We start from the raw sequence: 26,748 nt of genomic DNA, 5'->3' as shown, positions 1-26,748 counted from the left end.
GGAGACAGTGTGGAGCAAGGAGAACATTCCTCCATGTTGGAGGGACTGCAAACTTGGACAGTCATTTTGGAAATCAGTATGGCAGTTTCTCAGAAAATTGGGAATCAATCTACCTCATGACCCAGCTATACCACTCTTGGGCATATACCCAAGGAATGCTCAATCATACCACAAGGACACTTGCTCAGCTATTTTCATAACAGCATTATTTGTAATAGCCAGAACCTGGAAACAACCTAGTTGCCCCTCAACTGAAGAAAAGATAAAGAAAATGTGGTACATATACACAATGGAGTACTACTCAGCAGTTAAAAAAAATGACATCATGAAATTTGCAGACAAATGGATTGAACTAGAATATATCATCCTGAGTGAGGTAACCCAGACTCAGAAGGACAAACATGGTATGTACTCACTCATAAGTGAATACTAGATACAAAGCAAAAGATAACCAGACTACAACTCACAGCTCCAGAAAAGCAAGCCCTGCCTTTTTAACACAGGTTGTGGGTATCAAATTTGATTCCTCCTGTTTCCACAGAATACAATTAATCAATTGAACCATCTCCTTAGTCAAACATGTAGAACTTTGAATTGACAAGACAGACACATTAATTACTGTTTAACTCTAAAGTTTGAAACAGAAAGCAAAAACAATATTCACTATCCCTACTTTGTGTTCACAGTAAACACCAAAGCAGGGACATTAACTCTAATAACTAATAATCACTCTCACTATGACTGATACTCTGAATTATTCCCAATACCTAACACTGTTCTTGGATACAGTTTCTCTTGTCCAAGTCCAAATGTCCAGTAACAGTCAATAAAGCATTTCTGCCCTATTCTTCTTGGTCCCTTTATGTATAAATCTTTTTGAGAGCAAATATGGCCTCTGGAGACTTGTTTTCTTTACTTCTTCCTTGCATTATGCCCATAAGAAAGAGAGTCTGAGAAATGTCCCAAAAATTAGTTTCTATTCAGCATATGCAGAGGGCAGATGGCTCTGAATTGTCTTATTCTAAAGATTTTGCTGTTTTACAGTAAAAACACAGTATTAGTAGTAAGTAACTGAATCACATAAGTATTAGCACTTACTACATAAGTATTGCATGGGAGTGTCATGAAATACAGGGGACAAAAGGGTTGAACTATGTACTGACTCAGAGAACTCTGTTTAATGAGGTTTGCTATTCACTGGATCTCAAGGGAATGGGGAAATGTGAGAGAAAGCAACCACAGTACCAGGAATGAAATGAACAATACCCTCAAAGAAGAGAAGATGCAGATTGGGAGTATAGAGCCTGCCCTTTACACGGGAATAAAACAAGCCTGGTACAAAGGGGGCGCATGGCCAAATCCACTGGTAACTGGTGTGGTATCAATGTCCTTTACATCAACCAGAGGCTTCAGGCTAAAGTTCTGTAAAATGGTGGTGAAGAACAAAAACAGCTCCATTCTTGCCAGGCCTTCTCCTGCACACATCCGCTTTCCTGAGGGTAGCAAACACAAAGTTGTCCCTGAACTACTGTGCTGTGAATTGTCATGCAAAGTATGTAGTAAATAGTCATGAGTTGTTAGGCATGAGTCTAGAAGACACACATCACATTTTCAGCTCTAGACACAGCTCCCTTCACCAATCTCTGACACCATGAAGTTGAAAACTTCATGCTGCCCCATTTGACTAAGCAGTGCTCTGATGCTTCCCTCAGGAGCTATGGCCTTCCCTCTTTGTGGTTGATATATTGTGCACCCCAATAAACTTATCTGGAGGTCAGAGAACAGAACAGCCATAATATTAAACATAGAGGTTAGGCAGTGGTAGCACACGCCTTTAATCCTAGCATTCCAGAGGCAGAAATCCCTCTGGATCTCTGTGAGTTCAAAGCCACACTGGAAACAGCCAGGCATGGTGACTCATGCCTTTAATCCCAGGAAGTGATGGCAGGAAACAGAAAGGTATATAAGGCGTGAAGACCAGGAACTAGAGCTGGTTAAGCTTTTAGGCTTTTAGCAGCAGTTCAGCTGAGATTCATTCTGGATGAGATCTCAGAGGCTTCCAGTCTGAGGAAACAGGATCAGCTGAGGAATTTGTGAGGCGAGGAAGCTGTGGCTTGTTCTGCTTCTCTGGTCTTCCAGCATTCATCCCAATATCTGGCTCCGGGTTTGATTTTATTAATAAGACCTTTTAAGATTCGTGCTACACCTCTTTATGATCCTTGTGTCTCAATAGGATCTTAGCTTCTGTGGGTTTCCTCATCATATGCATAATTCTACTTAGCAGGGATTGCTTAAATGCTATGCTTTCTTATCTTGCCTCCCTGCCAAAATGAATTCCTTAAAAAAAGGGGGGAGGGCTCTGTATACACATCTCAATTAGCACACTTTCAGGACTAACATAAGAATCAAACCCTCCAGTAAAAGGTAAAATTGAATCCATGCTCAGAGACTCAGCACACACAATGGAGCATTGAAACTGAACATCAAGGTGGAGAATCCTAAGTAAAGGAAACTCTAGGAGCTCTGGAATCACACAGACTGTCCTTCCACATGCCCAAGGCCTTCCTCGACCTGCATTTACTTGGCAGGTTCTGACTTCTTGCATCTACAGAAAATATCCCCTCCTGTACTTCATTTCCTCTGTACAGTACCCTGCCTCCTCTTCTTTGCTTACTTCCTTGCTCCCTATGAGCCAGCCAACTTCCCTCTGACCTTTTGAAGTAATCCTGTTTGGGTGTGAAAGAGCAAGATCTGAGTAAGTTCCTCCCTGATTCCCTCTCTCACAGCACTAATCCAACTAGGTTACAGTGCCTTGTTGACTCACCTGCTTCCCCCAACTCAGGAGTGAGTCTCTTTCAGAGCATGAGCATGCTCTCTTCTCTAGGGCACTTGCATTCCCAGAGTGAAGGATGCCACAGAGGAGATACTCAACATGTGGACTTAGATACCTCTCTTGTGGCAGATAAGGAAAAGTCTAAATGATGTCAGCTCCCAAGCGAAGCTCCTGGGAAGCTGGGGGTTATATCCAGTGCCCAAGTTCAATCAATAAATATACTCTGCTTTCTTAACTTGAAAAAACTGTGCTAGAGTCTGTAATGCTTGCTGATGTGGTCCAATAAAGAGGAATTATTACATGCATAAAAAAATACACAGTTCTTAAAGTGATACTCTTCATAACAGACAAAGAGCAATTCTACCAGTCCCAGCAAAGTCACATTACACCTGATCCTAAAATTCTATTATGTCCTCCAAAGTACAAATGGAAATGAATTTCTGTTACCTGTTGAGAAGGGCACAAAGTAGTCACTCTTCTTGAAGTTTCCACTCTCATCCAGAAAGTGGCCAGGGTCAAACTTCTCTGCATTAGGAAATTCTTTGTCATCATGCAGCATGGATGTCAGTGATGTTATTACAGTGGTACCCTGAAAACAGCCAACAGACTTAATGGAAGTTGAAAGGGAAGAAATGAAGGAACTCACCTAGACTAATCTGTTTGACTTATGGATGAAGACACTGGGTCCAAAGCAGAGCAGTGACATTTACACACAGACGAAGGAAGAAAAGAGAGGAATTGATACTAGCTCTTCAGCTAGGGGGGATCTTCATGTCCTGGTTTAAGCTTGTACAGGTCTCATGCATGCTGTCACAACTGCTGTGAGTTCATAGGTTACACCTATGAGTTCATATGTGTAACCTGCCTACCTATGTCCAGAAAACACAGTTTCTTTGTAATTATCTTGTGAGAGGCCTGCTCCTACCTTTTACAGAGTTCCTATGAGAAGAAGAAAGGCATAAGGAATTTGTAGATAGAAAGATATCAGAGATGAGACAGACAGACACACAGGATAGCTTTGAGAGGACCTGGATCAAGATCCACTGGCCCTTTCTGTCTCTACAAAAGGGGTTTTTATAATAATGCCAAGGGCAGGGCAAAAGACCTCCCCCTTGCTAGATCAAAGTATACCACACAGCCCAAGTACAGACCCTTCCAAACACCTGGTAACCATACACATGGTCAAGCCGTTCCCTTATGAGCCCTGCTGGGAAAGCAATCTCAGATCTCACTAGGAAAGCTCTGTGGGCCTCCACATTATCTACTACCTGGGTTCTTACAATCTTTCTGACCAATCTTCCACAATGATCCTTTAGCCTTGAAAGGAAGAGGTGTGATATAGACACCCCATTTATGGCTGAGCTTCCTGAGATCTCATATTCCATGTATCTTGATCAAGTTGTAGGTCTCTGTGTTCACCACCATTCATCTACTGCAAACAAAGCTTCTCTGTTGGGAGTTGAGGAGTCAGTTTTCTTTAAGGGTGTAACCTCTGGTAGGTCAATTACACTTGTGTAGCCAATGGCTACACAATCCATGATTCTATGAGTAGCACAAAGTGGGCTCAATGCTGTTGTTGGGTTTTGTTGTTGTTGTTGTTGTTGTTTTTCGAGACAGGGTTTCTCTGTGTAGCTTTGTGCCTTTCCTGGATCACCTGGCTCTGCCTCCCAAGTGCTGGGATTAAAGGCGTAAACTGCCACCACCCGGCTTGTTGTTGTTTTTTTAAAGAAGACACAAAATTGATGAGATGAATTTAATGCTAGTAGCAACAGCTTTGCTACTGTGATCTCCATTAGCAATTGAAAGACTGATTACTTGAGATTTTGGTACAAAAACTTATGAACCCACTCTAGCTATTACCAAGGTTGGACACTGGTGTCTGCCCTCACCACTGCCATATTTATCACTTCTATTCTCACTCAATTCATATTAGCTATAGTTTTAGGTGGAAGTCTGTGTTCATTCTTGAAAAGTAAGGAGAATTTATAATCCCTTGCTTAAGCTTTTGTTAAATGGACATCTGATCTAATTAATGATAACTTTAAATATACTACCAACAGGTATACTTCCAATTATTGAGCACTTTTCATTGGGATATATTATGTGCTTATCATCCAAAAATGTGGGAACCACATCATCATAGATGAACCCTACCTTGAAAGTACAAGAGAGATAAGAAATGAGAATCTCCAACATCTCACAATTCAGGATTATCAATTCAGGCAAGGATTATCAATTAGTTATACTAAAAGTGGTGTGGCCACTGATAAGTCCTCCATGTTCCAGAGGATAGCTCCACACCCATGAAATACTGATGCCCTCATTAACCCAGTAGGTGTGGGAGCAGGAGAGGTATTGATGCAATGAAGAGGTTTCGTGAAAGTCAGAGAGGGAAAAGACAGGAAGGAGAGGTCAAGTGTGGTCAGGCTGCATTACAGACAGTCAAAGATTACGTTTATCTTTAAAATTACCAATTAATTTTATAAACTGTTGGCAAATTATTTAGAAAATAGAATGCTCAGACAGGGATTATAAATTAATGTTAAAACTATCGATAAATTATTTGGAAAATAGGATATTCAAAAATTAAATCCCATCCTGTAGAGTTTTGTTTTGTTTTGTTTTAATGCAGAATACAAAACCTCATTAATAGAGGACCTGAAAAAACACTCTGTAGGAAAAATGATTCTTAGCATCATCTACAATGAGACCACAGTGTATCCAGGCCACAGTCTGATGAAGCAGGCCATGGACTGAGCATCATCTTTTAAATGTCCTTGTTCAAAACACACAATTGAACCCTAATCTCCAAGAAAACCTCCACACAAAATCATACAGAGAAACATTTCACAGGTCAAGTGGCTTTGACTCTTCAAAACAATTGTATCAAGAAATTATTTAAAGGAAATGCTCTCAATTTTGGAGAACCGTATTGTAGATTTGTTCCTTTATTGCACTATGAAAAGTTCTCCCCCTAAATCTATAAGAGATATCTTGGTATAACTAGAAGATGTAATCTTAAACTGTGTGAAGATTAATATTAGTATATTGATAATTTCTTTAGTGTGAGGGTGCTTATCAATTTGTAGCAGAAAGTCTTCAGTCTTGGGAGATACACATCAAAATATTTAGGTGTTAAGTATGATAGATTTAATAGACTAAAATATAGTTCTAAACATATCTTTATACTTCATATGCACATGATATATAAGAACACACTCATATATCCTTTTAAGTGCTGAGTATAGATAGTCTCCTAGTTACTTCAGCTATCAATTTGACATAGCCCAGAGTCATAAGAGGGAACTTCAGCTGAAGAATTGCCTTGACTAGATTGGCCTAGGGATATGTCTGTGGGGCACTGTCTTGATTGATGATTGACATGAAATGGCCCAGCCCACTATGAGTGGTGCCAGAAAAGTGAACCTGGGTTGTATAATAAAGCTTTCTGGACAACAGCCAGGGAGAGCATGCCAGTAAGCAACATTCCACCATCGCTTCTGCTTCAAGTCCCTGCCCTGCCAGAGTCACTGCCCTGCTAGTTAGTGTTCCTGACCTGACTTTCCTCAGTGATGGACTATGACCTATAAGATTAAATAAACCCTTTCCTCTCTGAGTTGCCTTTAGACATGGTGCTTATCACAGCAACAAAAATCAAGCTAGTAATGTTTCATAAAAGGTTGGAAACTCCATGTTTCTAAGTTTATGATATTTAAGAGCTATACTTTTCTTTTTAAAACACTTTTGCATATTACCACTTTAAATATTCTCTTACATATTTGCAACTCTAGTAGGAACCAACATGTGAATTTGGGAACTTCATCAACACTAAGTGGCAGAGTGAGAGAAACAAGCTTACCTTGGGGATGAAGTAGTTTCTGAATTTAACGTCACAGGTCACTGCATGAGGCAGGTTCATGGGGATGAGGTCAATGTACCTCTGGATCTCATGCACTACAGCATCTGTGTAGGGCATGTGGCTCCTGTCCTGCATGCAGGGGCTCCTGTTCCTGCCAACCACGCGTTCGATCTCTTCCTGGACTTTGGCTAGAAAGACAAAGTGGGAAATGATGTAATGGGAGGAAAGTGGCGCAACTGCCAGAGCAAGTCAGTGCTACATGGGGCAGGGTGAAGTCGTCGCAACAACATCACAGGCCCTAAGCATGTCTAGTCTTGTAATGCCACGGGAAAATACAGCTACCCAAAACCCAGGCATTCACTAAGTAGATATACTTCTACATATTATCATACAGGATAATCAGTGCACATAAGAATGGTTAATTGCTTTACTATACAGATATCTTACACATATGAACTAAGAAATTCCTACCCCTGTAAGGACAAAAACAAGAAAATAAGAATTAGTGTCATATCAAATTAACATATGGTAGTAATTGAATTCTCCTGGCAGATGAGTGTGTGTTTGTGTGTGTGTGTGTGTGTGTGTGTGTGTGTGTGCATGTGTTCTTGCTTATCTGTAAATTCCCAATCATTCTCTGTATTTTCCTCATATGCCAAAGGCACTCACTTCAAAACATTCTTTTTTTTCTTAAAGATTTATTTATTTATTATGTGTTCAGAGTTCTGTCCACATGTATGCCCGAATGCCATAAGATGGTACCAGATCTCATTATAGATGGTTGTGAGCCATTATGTAGTTGCTAGAAATTGAACTCAGGACCTCTGGAAGAACAGCCAGTGCTCTTAACCTCTGAGCCATCTTTCCAGCCATTCAAAACATTCTTTAAGTATCTTGGGAAATTTATGTTCACATTCAGACATAATGGGCATTTCTATTATTTTACTGCACTATTTACAATCACATATTTATCACCACATCATACAAAATAGACAGCATCCCCAAACACGCTCTCTGTCTCTCTGCCTCTTTCTATCTTTCTGTCTCTCCTCTGACTCTCTCTGTCTCTGTCTCTGTCTCTCTCTCTCTCTTCTCATACACACACACACACACACACACACACACACACACACACACACATACTTCTCTCTCCTGCAGTATACTTAGAATTTTTATCTTATCTATACCCATCCTTGTATCCATGTGACTTCATGAATATTTCTCACAGGTAAGGGAAATGTGGCTGTGTTACATGTTTTACACATTCTTGGACATGAAAGTACCTACTTAAATTCCTAATATTGGATGCTAACTTAGAATTATTACAAATGCTCAAGTATGCTTCAAACCCTAAAAATAATGTTTAATGATTAGGCTTCATCCAGTTGTCAGCCACGTCTCTCCTCTCAGACTCCTCATACTCACATCACCTCCTGCCCATCCTGAAACCAGAATGGGAAGAGTTGTTACATTGTTACAAGAAATCCTGGCTCTGTCCCTGGACCTTTCTTCCACTCGTGTCACTCACCACACTCACGTGTGCTGGGGCTGATAGGATCCCATCCAACAGGGCTGCTCGACAGATCCTAGCAGATGTCAGTGTGACACCCTCCGGCCTCCAGAACTGTGCGCTAAATACAATCTTCTCTGCACAATATCTAGTCTCCATTATTTGTTACATTGAGAGAAAATACACTATGACACATGCATGTCCCTCTGTCCTTCAGGAAACCAATGTAACAACCTACACCAGTTGGGGACACATGTGCCTTGCCCCAGACACCTCCCATCAAATGCAAACACCTTATCAGAGTAAGGTCACTAGAATCAGAGCTGGGTGCTTCTGCTGCTGTTCACCCTGTCTTTTTTCTCTCAGTCACTCTCTTCTATTGTGAAAACTTGTCTCATTTTTGTTTCTTCCTCATATGCACATGTTACAGCTAGCAACAGAGCAATTTCAGCAATGGGGTTTCTCTAAGAGACCCGGGGAAGGACATGGGTCATGTCTTTCCAGCATCTCTGTTGAGTTTCTCTGGCTCCTCATACCTGTGATGTCCACATGCTTCAGCAGCAGCAGGAGTCCATACCTCAGAGTGGTGCTTGTTGTTTCTGTTCCAGCTCCAAACATGTCAGTGGCAGTGGCCACCAAGCTTTCCATGGTAAACTCAGACTTCGGATTGTGCTTTTCCTAGGATTTATGTGGATATTATTTTGGTTTGCTGGCATACAATTAATTACAGTGAATCAAAATTAACTCAGATTGTTCTTAAAGATAAGAAACAAACAATGGCAAGTCTAATACTAAAACTACAGTACCTAAACAGGATAGCAGAAAATGTTATTAGTTAACCCATACTTTATTTCCCATTCCTCAAAATTGTTTAAATTGTGGACTATCAATGTTCTCATCACAAAGAAATGATACTTACGTGAGATAATGAATATATCAATTGGCCTGACTTGATGATTTTGTTGTATGTATATATGTGTGTATAGATGGATATGGATCAAGATACTACACTGTGCCCAAACACACACACACACACATACACACAACACACACACACACACACAAACACATATACATAGGAGACAGATAGATATATATATGGGAGACAGAAAATTATAGCAGAAAGAAAGGCAGCAGAGCAGAACTGCTCACCTTTCATAGCTAGGAAGCAAAGAGAGGAAAGAGACAAGGGTATCGTACTGAAGAAACAGTTCGATGACATAACTTCCTCCAGCTAGGCTTCAACTCTGAAAGCAATGGTTCTCATCCTGTATCATGATTCCTTTGGCAAACCTCTATCTCCAAAAATATTTACATTAAGATTCATAACAGTGGGGCTGGAGAGATGGCTCAGTGGTTAAGGGCACTGACTGCTCTTCCAGCGGACCTGTGTTCAATTCCCAGTACCCACAGGGTAGCTCACAGTCTATAACTCCAGTTCCAGGAGACCTGACACCCATGGCAAAACACTAATGGACATAAAATAAAAATAAATAAAATTCTAAAAAGATTCATAACAGTAGCATGTTTACAGTTATGAAGTAGCAATAAAAATAATTTTATGGCTGGGGGTCACTGCAACATGAGGAACTATATTAAAGGGTCGCAGCATTAGGAGGTTGAGAACCACCTTTAAAAGGTTCTGTCACCTCCCAAAAGCATAGTCAGCTGGGAAGCAGGTCTTTAGCACATAGCTCTTTGATAGACATTTAAGATCCGAGCTATAACAAAAAAAAAAAATACTTTTTCACAAAAACATTGTAACTAATTCTGTTAAAGAATTTAATTAGATACAATATTGACTTCCTCATTATGAACTCTGAAATGTGTAAACCTAACAGTACTGTTAGAAATCAGAATGTCTGCCAGAGAGATTGGGAGAAGATGGGCTGTTGGGCCACTCCAAGGAGTCTGAGAGACCCATGGAGACTTCGTGGAGACAGGAGGTAGAGGACGAGCCTGCTGAGTGAGCAGGATCTCCAGAACACTGAAAAATGCCAGGTCTTATGGGAAGATACTCTTAAAAAGTGGTTTCATGGAACTGGAAAAAAAAAAATGACAGAACTAGAGACAGGTATGGGAGAGCAGCCTTGAAGAACAAAGGAACATCATGTTGCCGAGTAGGGCCACCAGGAGGCTTGGGCCACCACACCAGACTAACACCTGGCTCACTTCACCCCATCACTGCCATGCTGCTTGCCCTACTTGGGGGACCACGGCTGCAAATCCCAGATGCCTGTGGGGCTTCGGGCACCAAGCACAGGGTGATGTGAAGGGGCCTGAAGGTTGTTCGGGTCCTGCCCTCAGACACACTGCCCAACCACACAACTACCCTGACGCTGAGCAGCACACTGTCCAAGTTGAAGAACGATTCACTTTCTGGATTAAGTTTCCTCAAAAGACTTCTGTGGTCCATGCTGCCCCATAGACCATATTGATATCTGTGATCCAAGCAGCCATCGTAAACCATGTTGATGTCCACAATCCATGTTGTTGCCTGCTGCTATGGGCAAGGAAGCTTCTTTCACAGTGGCATCAATGACTGCAGACTCATAACGGAGAATAAGAGACATTGAAGGCTTCTGTGACAACCTTCCACCTCCCCAGCCTTCTGGTGGGGCAGGGAGGACTCAGGGTCTGGCCACTGGGAATTTAACCATGCTCCAATGAATCTATGAGCAACACAACTGGACTTGGTGGGTTTTTTATTTTGTTTTGTTTCTGATGGAGAGGCACAGGGTAGAAGGGTGGACCTGGGAGAAATGGGAAGCAAGTGTGATCTGGGTGCATTGTATGAAATTCCCAAATAATTAATAAGAATATTATGTTGGAGGGGAAAAAAGCAATCAGGATGTCAGTTTGGGGAAAGGAGCTGATAAATGGCCATTCATAAGTAAGCTTTACTGAGAAGGCCTTGTGAGAACAGAAGCCATGATCATTCAGAGCCTGAGGTTGGAGACCATTGGAAGAGACAGTGTATCATTTCAGAGGCAGCATGGCAGGGCCTTAGAAGGAAAGTGGCCCCCTTCAAAGCTGGGAAGAAGCTTCATTATAAGTAATCAGTTAATGAAATAAATACACAGGAAATGGAAGAAAGGTCAAAGCATATATGAAACTCTCAAAGAACTAATAAAAATGGAAGATATCATGTTTCTTTCTCCCTCCAGGATCCTGTCAGATTGCCCCTGACAGACATGTTCATGACAATATGACAGGGCCCAAACGGAGAGAAGGAGAGCCTTCAGAAACTCCAGAACAAACTAAATATTCTGATTTTTATAAATCTGGAAGAACTGGCAGGAATTTCCACACATGGTTCAGTCTGATTTAGTCTACATGAGTCCATGCCTGGAGCCAGGTACTTGGCAGGATCAGAAATCTTTCTTGAGGTATGTATGTTTATGTTGCAGAGAGGGGACCATGAGTTCCCAGGGCTGCAGGAAGCATGGCCTGATTTCTTCAGGCTGACAACTGACAGAGTAACCAATGATGAGGAGCAATGCCTGAGACTGGCTTCTAAACTACACACATGCACACATCTGTACATACACGTATACCTGCATACTCACAAAATTACACACAGATGGTACTAAGCCATAGTCAATGAACAGCTAGGTTCTGATACTTCACTAAAGTCCAAGGAGCAACACGCTTTATAAATACAGCACTGAGGCAAAGGCCACTGGTGAGTGAGTAACAGAGACCTTGGAGTCCAGCCTAATCCAGCTAAGTGGGCAGTCTTCACAGCAATATGGAAGTCCATCTCTGTGGTGATAATAGTTCTCCCCTACCAGCAGACAAGGCACAGATCAAAAGTAATTTGTGTCTTCCCACCCCCAGTTTCTCCCAATTCTTTAGCTTTTTCTGCTCTTTGCCTCACCTCAGCTCAAGGAGTATGTTTGCACTTACACATGCTTTTATTATATCTATAATAAGCTTCTCGCCCAGTTTTTGAACTGCTCCTACCATTATTCTTTTATATGTGTGATACTTTATTAATGCCTTGAGAATTTTATTCAGTCATACAATGTGCTTTGATCTTATTTACCCTCTCTGTTCCTCCTAGTTCCTCCCAGATCTGCCTCCCATCTTTCAACTTCCTGTCTTCTTTTTATTGTTTGTTTGTTTGTTTTGTTTGTTTATAACCCATGGAGTACCATTTGTGCTGCCCACATACACATGAGTGCATGGCGGACTTACCAGGGACCACATCCTTAAGAGAAACAAACTCCCCCCTCCCCCAGAAGCCATCAATTGTCAATAGGTCCTCAGCTAAGGGTGGGGACTGGAGTGATCTCTTGCAGATTTGGGGTACGCAGCCACAGCAGCTGTGAGCTCATGAATGCATAGATCCTGTCCTGTCCTGAAGACACTGTATTGGTCCAATCCTCCCTGATCTCTGGCTTTTAGAATCTTTCCACCTTGCTTCTGCAATGGTTCCTTAACCTTCCCTAACCCTATATTCTAATTGAGCATATCAATACTCTCCTTTTGGCTAAACTTACCAAGGCACAGAATAGGTCTTACTGCCGAAGTTTCCCACATAGCTCCTGCTATTTGCAGCATCCATCCCATTAACTAAAATGAAGCCTATGGGACTCTGATAATATAAGATAGACACCTTGCATTTACTTTTGAATCTACACTTCTATAATCCAGACATGTATCAAGCTAAAATACAGATGATAAATCTCAATACTCCTCTTCAGTATCAATGCTCACCATTCTATGGAGTTCACAGGAAATTTACCCTGAGTGTTATCTGCATTAGACTCTAGTTCAGGCTTATATATACAGTATCAAAAATTCCCTTGTCAATATGTAGCCTTGTAGAGTGCTTGAAAACATTTCCACATCCTCATCTGGGGGGAATCATTTCCAACTATACTCAACTGTGGTTCTCTGCCCCATCTCTCTGCCTTATCACTTCACTGTGCCCATGTGAAATCCTCTCCCCTGTTTCTCACTAAAAATCTGTATCAAACCTCAGGTCACTCAGAAAATATGCCCAGCAAGTTTCTTCTCATTCTCATATGCTCTTTCTCCTCAGCCTCCCACACACTCCAGTACAACCACTTTTATTTCAATGCTGTGTATTTTTATTGCCTGACTTGTTTGTATTTCTGCTTCACCTGATGGGTATGCTCTCTTTCCTCAACTAGATTGTTAGTCCCTAAAAGTAGTGCCCACGTGTTCTAGTTATTTAATTATTTAGTTTTAAATCCTCCATGGTTGTTAGTCCAGTTTCATGCACACAGCAGGTACCTAAAGCTTTTACCAAGTGCATCTTGCCTGAGCAACTATGCATCCCCAATAATTACAGAAATAATCAACAAATCACAAAATGCAAGCCAGCAAATATTTTACCTGTTCCATTTTGATCAAGAAACAATCAATGAAGTCCCGAGGATTGTCCATGTCCAGTGTTTTTTGGTGTTCTTTTACTTTCTCCAAAACATAATTTTTTACATAGGAAAAATTTCTAAGTACTTGGTTATGACTTCCAGGGAAATAATCAATTATGGCAGGAAAAGTATTGCAGACCTTGAAGATTAAAAAATATTAATTAAAATTAAAGACATGAGTACCATAACCCTGGTTAAAAACTAGGGTGACAAAACCAAACATCAGGTGAAGCTAGGGAAACCCCCACATAAGAGGGGGTGGAAGGATTGAGGCCTAGGACACCAGGAAGAATGTGGCCACAGAATCAACTCAGCAGGGCTCATAAGGGCTCACAGAGACTGAAGCAACAATCACAGAGCCTACACGGATCTGAGCTAGATCGTCTACATCTATGTTATGGTTGTGTAGCTTGGTATTCTTGTGGAACTCTCAACAGTGGGAGGAGAGGTGACTCTGACTCTTTTGCCTGCCCTTGGGACCCTTTCCTCCTACTGGATTGCCTCATCCAGCCTTGATATGAGAGTTTGTGCCTAGTCTTATTGTAATTGGTTAAACCATTTGGTTGATATTCCTGGGAGGCCTGTTCTTTTCTGAAGGAAAACAAAGAAGGAGTAGATCTAGGGGAGAGATCAAATAGTGGAGAAGGACTGGGAGGAGTGGAGAGAGGGATAACTGTGGTCAGGATATAATACATAAGAGAATAATAAAAAAAGAACTAGGGTGAACTTGAGGAGAAACATTTCAGTGTACATGATTGTAAAAAACAGAAGTGCTAATAGAGTCTCCATTAAACTGATCACATGACCAGATATGACAAGATCTCCAACGTCCAAGTCAATAATTTTTATATTACTAAAGCACCTTTATGTCCACTCTCTCTTTTTTACCTACAACTGTGAAATACAGAAAGACCATGTCTTATCTGCATGAAGTAAGCTAAGAGGTCAAGGAAGTTCAGTCAACATGAAACAGAGCAGAGTCACTCCATGATATTTCTACCATTCTACCATTAACAGTTGGCCTCAGTAATAAAATCATGTTTTATAACTGGGAACGGCTCAAAGATATGAAACTCAACTCTGCATTTTATGGACAAATACTTATACACAGCAGTGGTCAAATGACTCCTATAAAATCACATAACTATCTTCTATACAGGGTGATACCAGCTTGATAGATGGCGATGTAATTGACCATGACAGTCCAACAGAGAATTATGTTTTATACACCCCAAATGCCAATCATCTTAATATCCTGATTCTCATTACTTTCTCAGCTAAAGATCCAGCTTTAGATGGCCTCTGAGTCTTTGGTCCAGAACTCCCAGTTCTCTGAGGTTCCTGGCAGCAATCTGTGCTCCCATTCTCTGTCTTTGGTATCCTCAATTAGAAAATAACTGTTAAGTAATGGGATGAAAATGACTCTAATTTTTGATTGGCAGACAAGCCTGTGGGTGGTGGAAGGTTTTCACCAAGTCCCTAGACAGCCTCTGGCAGTAACAAAGTGCTGCCTGGACTCTGTGGTTTGGTGGGTTGTGGTTTGGCTTGCAACCCTGTGTCCAGCCATCTGTCTTCTGTTCTGTTCTGAAGAATAAAGTGCTCTGCCGTCTTTCTGAGACATTCATGGTATCCCAAAATAACGGTGATGTGGAAGCATTCTCTTTGCGGGTAGGCAGGGCCCATCCCTCTAAACAAACACACACACACACACACACACACACACACACACACACACATACACAATCAAAACTGTCTAAAACAACTTTGTTATAATTGTGGGAAATAGTCATGTTTACATAAACCAATGATAAGTTGAGAGTTTTTAATGGCGGGGATAGGAAAGCATTATAGCATTGTTTTGCCCTGATGTCACCTCTGCCCTGTCTTAGTGGCATCCTTAACAAGAGCCCTGTTCCCAGTGGACAGAACTATGGCTCTTGATTCCAGGGGAGTCGGCAGCGGTGGGGGGTGGGAGGAGTGAACTGTTTCTCTGTCTTCACCTAACAGGGTAGGGGAAGCTGAAGGACTGGGTATAGCACTTTGTCTTTGTTTCACCTAAGTCAGAACTCCTCGGGGTGGAAAAGTTGTAATAAAGACTATCATAAAAGCTTACAATGCCACTAGGCAACACGGGGCCACCTGGAGCAAAAGAATGCAATTGAAGCTCCTGGCAGAACACAGAGACCATGGGAAGAAGAGCTGGAGAGAGAGTATCTTTGGGAAATCAGGCCACTCAAAAGCATCCACATGCCAGGCGGTGGTGGCACACGCCTTTAAGCCCAGCACTGGGGGGGGGGGGCGGCAGACAGATCTCTGTGAGTTCGAGGCCAGCCTGGTCTACAGAGTGAGATCCAGGACAGGCTCCAAAAGCTACACAGAGAAACCCTGTCTCAAAAAAAAAACAAACAAACAAAAAAAATCATCCACATATACTGATGTATTTAAAATGCCAGAGAATGCCCATGACAAGCACAAGTTAGAAAAGTCCTGGAAAAAAAAATAACCAAACCCACCCCCCAAAAAAACCCAAGCTTTTCCTTCTGCTGGCTCCTGAGCCCTGGGCCTGAGTGCCCGGCACAGAGCCAGTCTGGTGGGATTTCTCCTCCCTGTCTCTTGCTGTGGATATCATTCTATATAAATAAAACACTGATGGCCAGTGACCAGGCAGGAAGTAGGTGGCCAGGCAGGAAGTAGGTGGGACAAGAATAGAGGAGAATTCTGGGAAGCAGAAGGCTGAGGAGGGAGACACTGCAGCCACTGCCAGGAGAAGCAGCATGTAAAGACACCGGTAAGCCACCAGCCACGTGGCAAGGTATAGATTTATAAAAATGGGTTAATTTAAGATAAAAGAACAGTTAGCAAGAAGCCTGCCACAGCCATACAGTTTATAAGTGATATAAGCGTCTGAGTGATTATTTTATAAGTGGATTGTGGGACTGTAGGGCTTGGGGAACCTGGAGAGAAGCTCCCCAGCAACAAATGGCGCCCAACGGCTTGAGTTTCCACCTTAAACCTGAGAATATTTAATAACCAATTCTAAACAGAGCCAAAACCAGGTTCCTGCTTCTTGTCTCATACGGCAGCTAGACGCCGCAAAACGCAGGTTTGAACGCTGGCGGGTTCCTGGTGTGTGTGTTTGACGGGCAGTATGGCAGAAATGAGGTGTCTGCCAGCGACACATTAAGCTGTGTGGTAGATTTAGTCTTTACTAGTATTTTAAAAAAAAAGAGGTTTCTGGGCTACACGCTGCTTTGATAAAAGCTTAGACCCACTATTTCTGAGACTTGATGACTCCCAGAGCTGGTGGAAAACGTACCACCGCCATGTTGGGAAGCTAAAGTGGGTGGAGCCAACAGCCACAGCGCCCTTTCAGTCTTAGAATGGTGCAGTTTAAAGCAATAGGTTCAATGTAAAGATGGCTACCACACAGAGAATCTGGATTATGTTCTCTTTGTTATTCGTAACTGAAGAAAAACATTTGATTGCAAAAGCTGTTGAGTTATGCCAAAATGTATATTTTAAAGGTACCTTGACTTCAAAATTTGGATTTAAGGATATGTTGCTTTGGAAAAGAGGCTATGCTTTTGTTTCCACAGAAAGCCAGAGGCTGTGGATTTGTTCCAGATTAAGATACATCAGGTTTCACCAGCCCAGACCCCCTGAAAGGTCTTCGATGACACCATGGCCCAGATAATCTAACATCCAGAGTGGTTTCAAGGCAACTGGTTCACACAATACAGCCTCACGGACTACCCCATAGGCCTAAAATTTTCTTTGCGTCCCCATAAGATACAGCGCCCCCCTCCAGCAGGAAGTAGTAAGAGATGCTATGCCCAAATTCCCAAATATACCAAGCTGGCTTTAGAGGTGGAATTGGCTCACTCCCCCTGTAAACCCAGACATATTGCTTTAAAAAAATGGTTAAGAGATTCTTGTGTCTCAAATCAGAAGAGCCCTCTGGTGTGGGACAGAGAAAAACCAATATTTTTATTTAAAACAGGTTGATTATAAATGCGATCTCTTTCCAAAAAAGAAAAGGGGATATGATATAGATATATAGGATATAGAGATGATAAGATAAAAGGGTAGATTAATGAACCTACTTTTAAAGAACAACTTGTTTAAAATGTTTAACATTGGTATAGATTTTAGTTTATGTTCAAAATGTTTTACATTGGTACAAATTTTAGTTTATTGATACAAACTTGAAGTTAATTTTGTTATACTGTATATATATATTTCTATTCTTGTTTGAGGTATTATGTTTATGTAACTCATTTAAAATTGTAATGATAATTAAAAATAGATTAATAATTAGTCATCTATGATAATCATATTTGTAGCCATGTTAGTTAAGTCTTCTAGGTATACATAGATATATTTCAGATAGATAGGTAATCTTCAAACACTTCATAGACCTAGAGAATATGGCATTTAAATAACTTAGAATTCTGTTGACGTGAGACACAATTGCTCCTGGCTGCACCAATTTGATCCCGAGAGAATGTTGGGCTTCTAAGACATTTCCATTTGGAAGTTTGTCTTTTGGCACAAAATGGCCTACTGGGCAAAGAACTGCCTTTGCCTTGACGGCTAACAGTACGAATGCAATGCTGTCCTTTCTGGACAAGCGGGACACAAGGAAAGCGACCACTGTATTCTGCCAAGACAGGGTAAGATGGTCTTTCAGAATTCCTGCTTCTAAAAATGGTCTGTCAGATACTCTAGGCCTGTAGCCACTTTGAATGCACCAACAATGCTGAGAAACATTAGGTGACTGCCCAGGCTGCCAGCTGTCTTGGTCTACTCTTGCAAGATTCCCGAAAGTTGCTTGCATCCATCTACCATTTTCATATTATGTTCCTTCTCAGGTCTTTGATGTGGTTGAAGTCTAGATAGTTGTAATTTCCTCAGTTATGATAAAAGATAAGTTAGATATAAAACCTTAAACTCACAAATATAAGATAGATAGGACATCTTCTTTAATATTGTAACTGTAATTCTTGCTTGATAATTGTTTTTTTATATGTAATTTTACCATGTTAAAGTTAAAACCTTCCTTTTTAAAAAAAGAAAAAAAGGGGAAATGCTGTGGATATCATTCTATATAAATAAAACACTGATGACCAGTGACCAGGCAGGAAGTAGGTGGCTAGGCAGGAAGTAGGTGGGACAAGGAGAGAGGAGAATTCTGGGAAGCAGAAGGCTGAGGAGGGAGACACTGCAGCCACTGCCAGGAGAAGCAGCATGTAAAGACACCGGTAAGCCACTAGCCACGTGGCAAGGTATAGATTTATAAAAATGGGTTAATTTAAGATAAAAGAACAGTTAGCAAGAAGCCTGCCACAGCCATACAGTTTATAAGTGATATAAGCGTCTGAGTGATTATTTTATAAGTGGATTGTGGGACTGCGGGGCTTGGGGAACCTGGAGAGAAGCCCTCCAGCAACAGTCTCTTCTACTTTTCGTTCCCACTTCGCATCTTTGGCTTTCTTTCCTTTCTTCATTTTGTATCTCTGCCCTACAGCCTTCTCCCTTCCACCTCTTCTTCATCTCTATTCTCCACCTCTTTGTCATCTATAACTCTCACAGTAAAGCAATTTCTGTCAGAAACGAAAGAAAGCAGAGACTTTGGAGGACAAGCATGACACAGAACACAAGCTTCACAGAAACAGCTTAGAAATGTTACTAAGCAAATACTTTTTGCCTACGGAACACAAAAGGTACAAAGGAAAAATTAAAGACCTATAGCCCCAACAGCTGGAGATATGGCTCAGTAGTTAAGAGAACATGCTCATGCTGGAGGACTGGAATTTGGTTCCCAGAACTTACATTCAGCAGCTTACGACCACCCATAACTCCAGCTCCCAGGGACCCAACACCCTGTTCTGGCCTCTGCAGGCACCTGTACCCACCCCACCCTCATGCACAGTACACACAGAGCTGAAGAATACATTTTGTTGTTTTGTTTTGTTTAAAAAAAAAAGAACTGCACATCACATCTCTAAAATGTACAGTCTGGAAACATTTATGCCACAGCTCAGTCCCTATAATGCTGTGGACTTCTCAAAGGAAAGAGCCCAGATGGCTCCTTAGGAAGGAAGCCTTTTGACCTCACCTGTATCCATGGGGTGCTCAAGAGTCTGAAGTTTTCATTAAATTTTTCCATCAAGTTAAGAAATTCCCGATCTTTATAATCAAAACGATTCTGGAAAATAATGGAGCAGATGACATTGCAGGGAGCGCAGCCCAGGATGAAGGTGGGATCACAGGGTGAGCCTGGAGAACGGGAGATATAAAAATAACTGTTAATATGTGTACATAAAAGGCTCTTTGATGTCATATTAAAGTAACTTTAGAAACCCTAAATGAATAAGTTCCTAGAAATTCTCTCTCAGGCAGAACTTCAGCACTCAATTCCCTATCTGGTGTGCAGACATACTGCAGACAAAACACCCACATACAATCAAATAATAATAATAATCATAATAATAATATATTTTAATTAATAAAAACAAACACCCCCCCCGGCCTGGTAATGCAGGCCAGTAATCCTAGCTACTCAGGAAATTGAAGCAGGACTATCTATCGTAAGTTTTCAGCCTGCCTGGGCTACAGTGAATTTGAGGTGATCCTGGGTGCGTTAGAGAGGCCCTATCTCAAAATAAAACATGAAATCAAAGATTTTGATATTAATCAGTGGTTGGGACTTTCTAGGCAGATGCAAATCCCTAAGTCTTATCCTCAATACCATTTTTTTAAAGTAAAAAAGAACACACATTATTAAAAGATAGATCTATTTGCCTAAAATAAGTTAAATTTTTTTTAATTTCACTTCTAATTTAAATCAAATACAGGTCAAACATAAAGATTAAATTGATAAATAATATCCTTTACTTCTTATTTCAGTGTTGAAAAGAAAAGTAACAAAAATTTCCTGTTCTGGAAACGTTTACTATCACATTTGCTCGGCAAAGCTCGCCCTCTAGTGGAGGTCTTGCTCTTGCGTCACATAGCCATTGACAGAATACTGCAATTCTTTTTTTTTTTTTTTTTTAACTTATTTATTTTGTGTGTTTAAGTTTTTTGCCTGCATGTATGTGTGTGTGCAGCATGTGCATGCCTGGTACCCTTAGGGGTAAAAAGGTGGCACCAGAGCCCCTAGAACTGGAGTTACAGATGGTTGTAAACCACCCTGTGTGTGCTGGGAACCAAACCTGGGTGGGTCCTCTGCAAGAATAGTCAATGCTCTTAACTACAGGGCCTTCTCTCCAGTCTCTATAAAGTTTTTTATTTGAACATCACTTTATTCCATTCAAGTACTTGACAGAAAAGCAAATTAATTCAGAGGGAATGTTTTTGGGCAATTTTCAGCAAAATTGCTCTAATAAAATTATGAATAAATTTTAATGTGAAAAGTCTACAAGGGCACATCAGCTATAGTTAAGGATGATAAGCCTAAAAACATGCATACTACTCACAATAGCAAGGAAATGGAACCAACAGAAGTGTCCACAAGTAGAGTTACAATCAAATATTACTGTCTTTAAAAAGAATGAAATACTATACTTTGTACTACAGCAGACATATTTGGGGGACTTTATATTAAGCGAAATAAGCCAGACACAGAAAAACCAATACTTCATGTTCTCTTTCATAGTAGAAACTTAAAAAACAAGTTGATCTTGCAAAAAACAAAGTGAAATGTTGTTCACTAGAGATGAAAAGGGGTGTGTAGGAAGAAGAGAGAAGCTAGATAAAAGGAGACAATACAGCTACAAAGGAGGAATCAACTCTGGTTAGCCACAGCACAGTAGCAGTTCACATCAATTCATTACATGTTTCATAAAGAACTAGAAGACAGTGGTTCTAATTCTCCCAAGAAAAAGAACTGATGTCTAAGAAGATGAGATGCTAGCAACTAGACATAATCATTACAAATCACACGCATGTGTCACGTTCTTTACTGGACTCCATAAATGCTTACAATTATTATTTGTTAGTTTTAAAAGATATCTGTGCACAAGTGGTGAGCAATTCAACAGAAGAAGCCTATTCGGTAGTTAACTATGCCTAAGTCATACCCCTTTCCTGTTATAATACACTGTAACACTGAATGTTCAGAATTTTATTTTAGCCTAGGAGAGAAAGACATAATCATTGGGAATTATTAATTTGAGATTTGGGGCAAGAGAGGTTCACAGTGAAAGTCTGATGATTAGTTTTGCCTTCCACTTCATTTTGAAGAGACATGTAAATATCAAGGGCATTTGGAAATCAAGCTGAAAATCATATTTACTCTGACAACTACATCACAGACGAGTGAAACCAAGATATCAGGGTAGGTAACAATTACCATCAATATTCTAACTCAAAATCCAGGTGTTTCAAAATTCAGCCATAATTTTGTTTTCATTCAGATACAGTGAATGTCACAGATCAGGTTGCCATTCAACAGACTCCAAAAAAGGACAAGGCCAGTTCCCACAGGAGGGGCCATCCATAACATGACAGGATGGGCAACTCACGGTGCCACCACAGTCCAGGACAGTGATGGGAAAGGAAAAGCAGAGAGCCAGGCCTTTGCTGGAGTTTTATGCAAAGGGATGACTAGGACAGGAAAGGCAGACTTTGTGAGCTTAGGATGGAAAAAGTTTGACTAACTGCAGAGATCTCTGGGTCACTAACTGTTCACGCACCTGGCCCTGGTTGGATATACAGCAAGAAGATGGACTTGGTATGTGGGAATTTACTAAAAGAGGTGATCGATGGCCATAGATAGGCTGATTTATATGCCAAAAGCATGCTTTGGGTAAAGTATTTGCTATTGTTATCAATTATCTAGCTTTGGGAGGGGCAGCCCAAGATGTCAGAGCCTCATAAAATATAGAAAATAAAATTCACAACTAGTACAAAAATCAAGATAGAGGATAATAAGAAGAACTGAAATAGAGCCAAATTATAATTAGTGAAGTTGAGATTAAGCATTAATAGTAATTCAGATTTAGTTCAATAAATCAATTTAAAACTATCTTTTTAATGTAGATGACTCTTAAAATATGTAAATAATAAAGTCCAAGTGAGTAACATTAAGTAACTCCAGCTGACATCTTTAAACAGTGACAAACGGAAAAGCAAGTCACAAGTGCGAAGGGAGCATTAATGATGCCCAGGAACTAGAAACCAGGTATAGACACCATTGTTGTGAACACTGCAGACATGGGCCTTTGAAGAACCCCAGACATGTCTGTCAGGGAGGCTGATGCTACCAACCAGACCAATTTAACAACAGCATGCATGGTTTCACATTCCATGGAGTTAGCAGGTCACTTCAGTAAAGTCCTCTCACGAACATTTCCTAGTGAAATGTTCTAGAATAGTTAGCCCACAACTATGCTATGGGGAAACATTGCCAAATTTGAAAAGTGATATTCAATCCTTCTGTCTGTATGGCATTGTTTGAAAGTAAAGCTTGGTGCAAAATAGAATTTCATGAGTTTTTATCCCCACCCTATATGTACAAAAATTGTTTACAAACAGGGAAGGCACTGAGCTGGCTACAAAATCTTCCTTGGCTCTGTACCAAACTATCCCACTTGGATAGAGTTGCCAAGCATTTCCCTCAGTGTAAGATCTGGCTGCCCCCGCAGTGTTGCCATGTAGATCATTAAAGAAGGGAGCAATCTGGTCAGTGACACAAAGTGACACACACCTACCTTTGGTTTTCCTCAGTTCCTCCACAAGGCACCGTGCTTCCTCTTGAACACGGTCCTCAATGCTCCTCTTCCCCATGCCAAAATTCCGCAGGGTCATGATGGAGAAACGCCGGATCTCCTTCCATTTCATCCCATTGCTGAAAATGATTCCTACAAGAATGGGAAACAAGAACTAGTCAGGAAGCAGACAAGGAACTGGCACATGAAACTATCTGGATGGCCCAGAAGAGCTCATCCTGCCTCATCTGCATGACCAAGGCCCAACTCATGCATGTACACATTGTCTTCACACTTACCAAGGCCTTTGTTTACTTTTTCAGGTACTGGAAAACTGCCTCTTCCAGCAAACTCCTCCCCATGGTCTATCAGAGCTTCCTTCACGGCTTCATACCCATGCAACACCACAGAGGGCTTCATGCCCATGTACAGGGTGAACACAGGGCCATAGACTTTTGAAAGCTGGAAAATTGGGGGAAAAATTCAAATAACAGCAAAAGTAAAATCAGGATGTAGCCTACATATTGTACATGATCTACTGATGTCACTATACTGTTGATTTTTTTTTTTTGTTCCTATAAAACAGGTTCAAATGTTGCTGTATTTCATACATAAAAACCATGCTGCCTGTTATAGATGTCACAGGCAGAATGTCCCCCATTTGCCAAGAATGTATGAGGGAAATCCTATATAGATCATCACAACTAACCAGTACCTTGAACTACATTTATTAATTTTACAGCTAAAGAGACTGAGGCTCGAAGAATTTCCAATTCATCTCAGTATTACATAAGTAAAAGATGCAAATTTGAACCCTGCTTAGTGAATCTCTGTTTCCTGTGCAGTCAGCCGCCAAAGTCCACACTGGACAAAATCCAGCTGCTATTGAACTTGCTTCAAGATCACCTACTGAGCACTTTTCCGGGCATTCTGTGACTAAGAATTAGAAATCTACAATTTTTTCCGTCCCTTGGGACTGAGGAGATGGTTCTGTAAACGTTTGCTCTGCAATCGTGAGAACTGGACTAGAACCCAGCATATACATAAAAAGCTCGCTTAGCCGGGCAGTGGTGGCGCACGCCTTTAATCCCAGCACTTGGGAGGCAGAGGCAGGCGGATCTCTGTGAGTTCAAGGCCAGCCTGGGCTACCAAGTGAGTTCCAGGAAAGGCGCAAAGCTACACAGAGAAACCCTGTCTCGAAAAAACAAAAAAACAAACAAACAACAACAACAAAAAAAAAAGCTCGCTGTTCTCAGGTCAATAATCCCAGCCCTGGAAAGGCAGATCCTGGGGCTTGAGGCTTGATGGTCAGCCAGACTAGCCAATCACTGAGCTCTAGGTTCAGTGACCTACTTTGCCTTGAAAAATAAGATGGAGAAACAATTGAAGACACTCTACTTCAACCTCTGGCCTCTTCACCCATACACAAAAACACCTACACACACACAAACTCAGAGAGAGAATGTATATGCATTATAGCATTCCACTGTTTCTGACAATGGCACTCTAAATATAAGAACCTTTGGAAATAGTTGCTTTACAATAAAATAGTTAAATAATAGCTGAGATTACATTCCTTTTTGTAATCTAATAGAGGAGCTTGAAAAGCACTTACTTTGTTTAAAGATTTGCTGATGTCCTTCACATCTATCTGCAGGATGTTTCCAATAAATGGGAGAGGAGTGGGGCCAGGAGGGAGCTTCCCTCTCCCAGAGCTCTGTCTCCAGAGTGAGAGGAGAAGCAGACAGGAGACAGTGAGCACCAGGACCAGGACTGGCTCCATGGCAGCCTTCTCTTCTTAGGGAGACACCTGTGAGCTTGCAGTCCAGAGCTTTTATAATGCTAGCTGCTAACTCAACGTGTGCCTCTGAGGTGTAAGTGACCAATCAGCGAGGTTTTCTCTAATCTTTCTTCTTTGTGGACTCTGGCCTGTTGAAACATACAAACGGAAGCTGTTCCTCACTCTTACTCACTACTCTTCCACCTTGGAAGCTTGTCGGAACTGGCCCAGGGTGGGACCCATTTACCGTTCTTTTTTTTTTTTTTTTCCAACTACAGATGATTCCAGCATGCAATCTAAACTAGAGGATAATGAAGTCAATCATTTGGTCAAAAGATTGTTCCAACATTGAAGACAAATCATATACTTATATATAATGTTTACTCAGTGAAGTTTCCCAGTGATTGCAATACATGCCTTGAAAATGAAGCTCTTTTAAAACATGCTTTAAGTGTGCTGTAGTAACACTAGAGTTGATTCATCACCAGTTAAGCCACATAATTAACTCAGTAAACACACACATCTTTTGCCATTTGATATCCTACAAAGCCCTTTCTGGCAGAGGATACTCTTTTCCCCGCTCGGAGAGTCCTAGATAACAGAACAGCATTGGCACAGTTCGTGGACATCACTCAGGATGTACACAACACTGACATTGACAAAATGAGGCTCCTGTTCTCTAGAGATTAAATCAATAATACAGTTTCTCCTTTTCATTCCCTCAGGAGGGGAAACTCTCTCAGCTAACTGAGGGTCCCAGGCAAAGCCCCATGAACATTATCCTCATTTCCTCCCATGCTGTGCTGTCTGGGGTTTACAGAAGGATAACACAAATCTGTACTCTTCCCCCTTTCTGTGTGACTTTTCTTACTATTATGCTATGCCCAGGTGCTGTGGTCTCTCACCTGATTTCTTTAGCTCCTGTGGCCGTGTTTTCTTGTGTGGGTAGTTGTTTAGAAGGATGATTCTCTTGGGGAAAGAGTGTTGATTGCTGACTATTCCACCATCTTGCTCAGTCTCTGCAGAAGAGCCACGTCTCTGGATTATCTTCCTCATTCCTCAGCAACAGACAGTCTAGAAACAACAGCTGCTTCCGTCGAGATTTGGCTTGTTACCATTTGGGATGAAGAAATACAATAACCCAGAGCAGACGGGATTTTCAGAGTTAGCTAGCCAGAGTTCAGTCATGTGCTGCTGGGAGGGATGGAACAGGGACTTCAGCATACAGATCCACTGCCCTGAGGACCACACAGTGAGCTGGACCGCAAGGATGCAGAGCTTTCACACAGGCATGGCATGCAAAGCTATCGCTATATCTGCCCTAAATTAACCACTATGGGAAGTTGTTTTTAAATATTTTAAATTTATTTTAAGTTTATGGGTGTTTTGCTTGCACATATGTCTATGTTGAGGGTGTCAGAAGCCATGGATAAGCTGCCATGTGGGTACTGGGAATTGAGCCCAAGTCCTCTGGAAGAACAGCCAGTGCTCTTAACTGCTGAGCCATCTCTCCAGCCCCCTTGAATTTTTATTTTTATTGATGATATTTAAAGTATGCAATATGATACTCTGATATACATATTTAAGTGATTACTATAGTCAAACAAAGGGACATAATCCACCACCTTACACCAGTTACTTTTTCTTT

At 41.1% G+C, this 26,748-nt stretch overlaps 1 protein-coding gene across 2 annotated transcripts; it reads right to left on the bottom strand.

The window, feature by feature from the left end:
- Nucleotides 1-401: 401 nt before the first annotated feature.
- Nucleotides 402-26,278, bottom strand: LOC114702468 (cytochrome P450 2C11). Of its 2 annotated transcripts, XM_028882918.2 has the most exons (10): nucleotides 26,006-26,277; nucleotides 24,936-25,249; nucleotides 23,620-23,782; nucleotides 23,324-23,473; nucleotides 19,726-19,886; nucleotides 13,570-13,746; nucleotides 8,739-8,880; nucleotides 6,693-6,880; nucleotides 3,281-3,422; nucleotides 402-1,493 (listed from the first exon to the last, which is right to left on the bottom strand). In XM_028882918.2, exons 2-10 carry the CDS (start codon nucleotides 25,101-25,103, stop codon nucleotides 1,312-1,314), a joined length of 1,473 nt encoding a protein of 490 aa, XP_028738751.1. In that variant the 5' UTR covers nucleotides 25,104-25,249; nucleotides 26,006-26,277; the 3' UTR covers nucleotides 402-1,311. The 2 variants fall into 2 exon arrangements, with proteins under 2 accessions (XP_028738751.1, XP_028738752.1); XM_028882919.2 differs by lacking the exon at nucleotides 24,936-25,249 and having other exon boundaries at nucleotides 26,006-26,278.
- Nucleotides 26,279-26,748: the final 470 nt, after the last annotated feature.

This window comes from Peromyscus leucopus, chromosome 1 (genome assembly GCF_004664715.2).
Source record: "Peromyscus leucopus breed LL Stock chromosome 1, UCI_PerLeu_2.1, whole genome shotgun sequence".
NCBI lineage: Eukaryota > Metazoa > Chordata > Mammalia > Rodentia > Cricetidae > Peromyscus > Peromyscus leucopus.
Note: the sequence above shows the minus strand (reverse complement) of the source record. Positions and strands in the feature narration are given on the sequence as shown.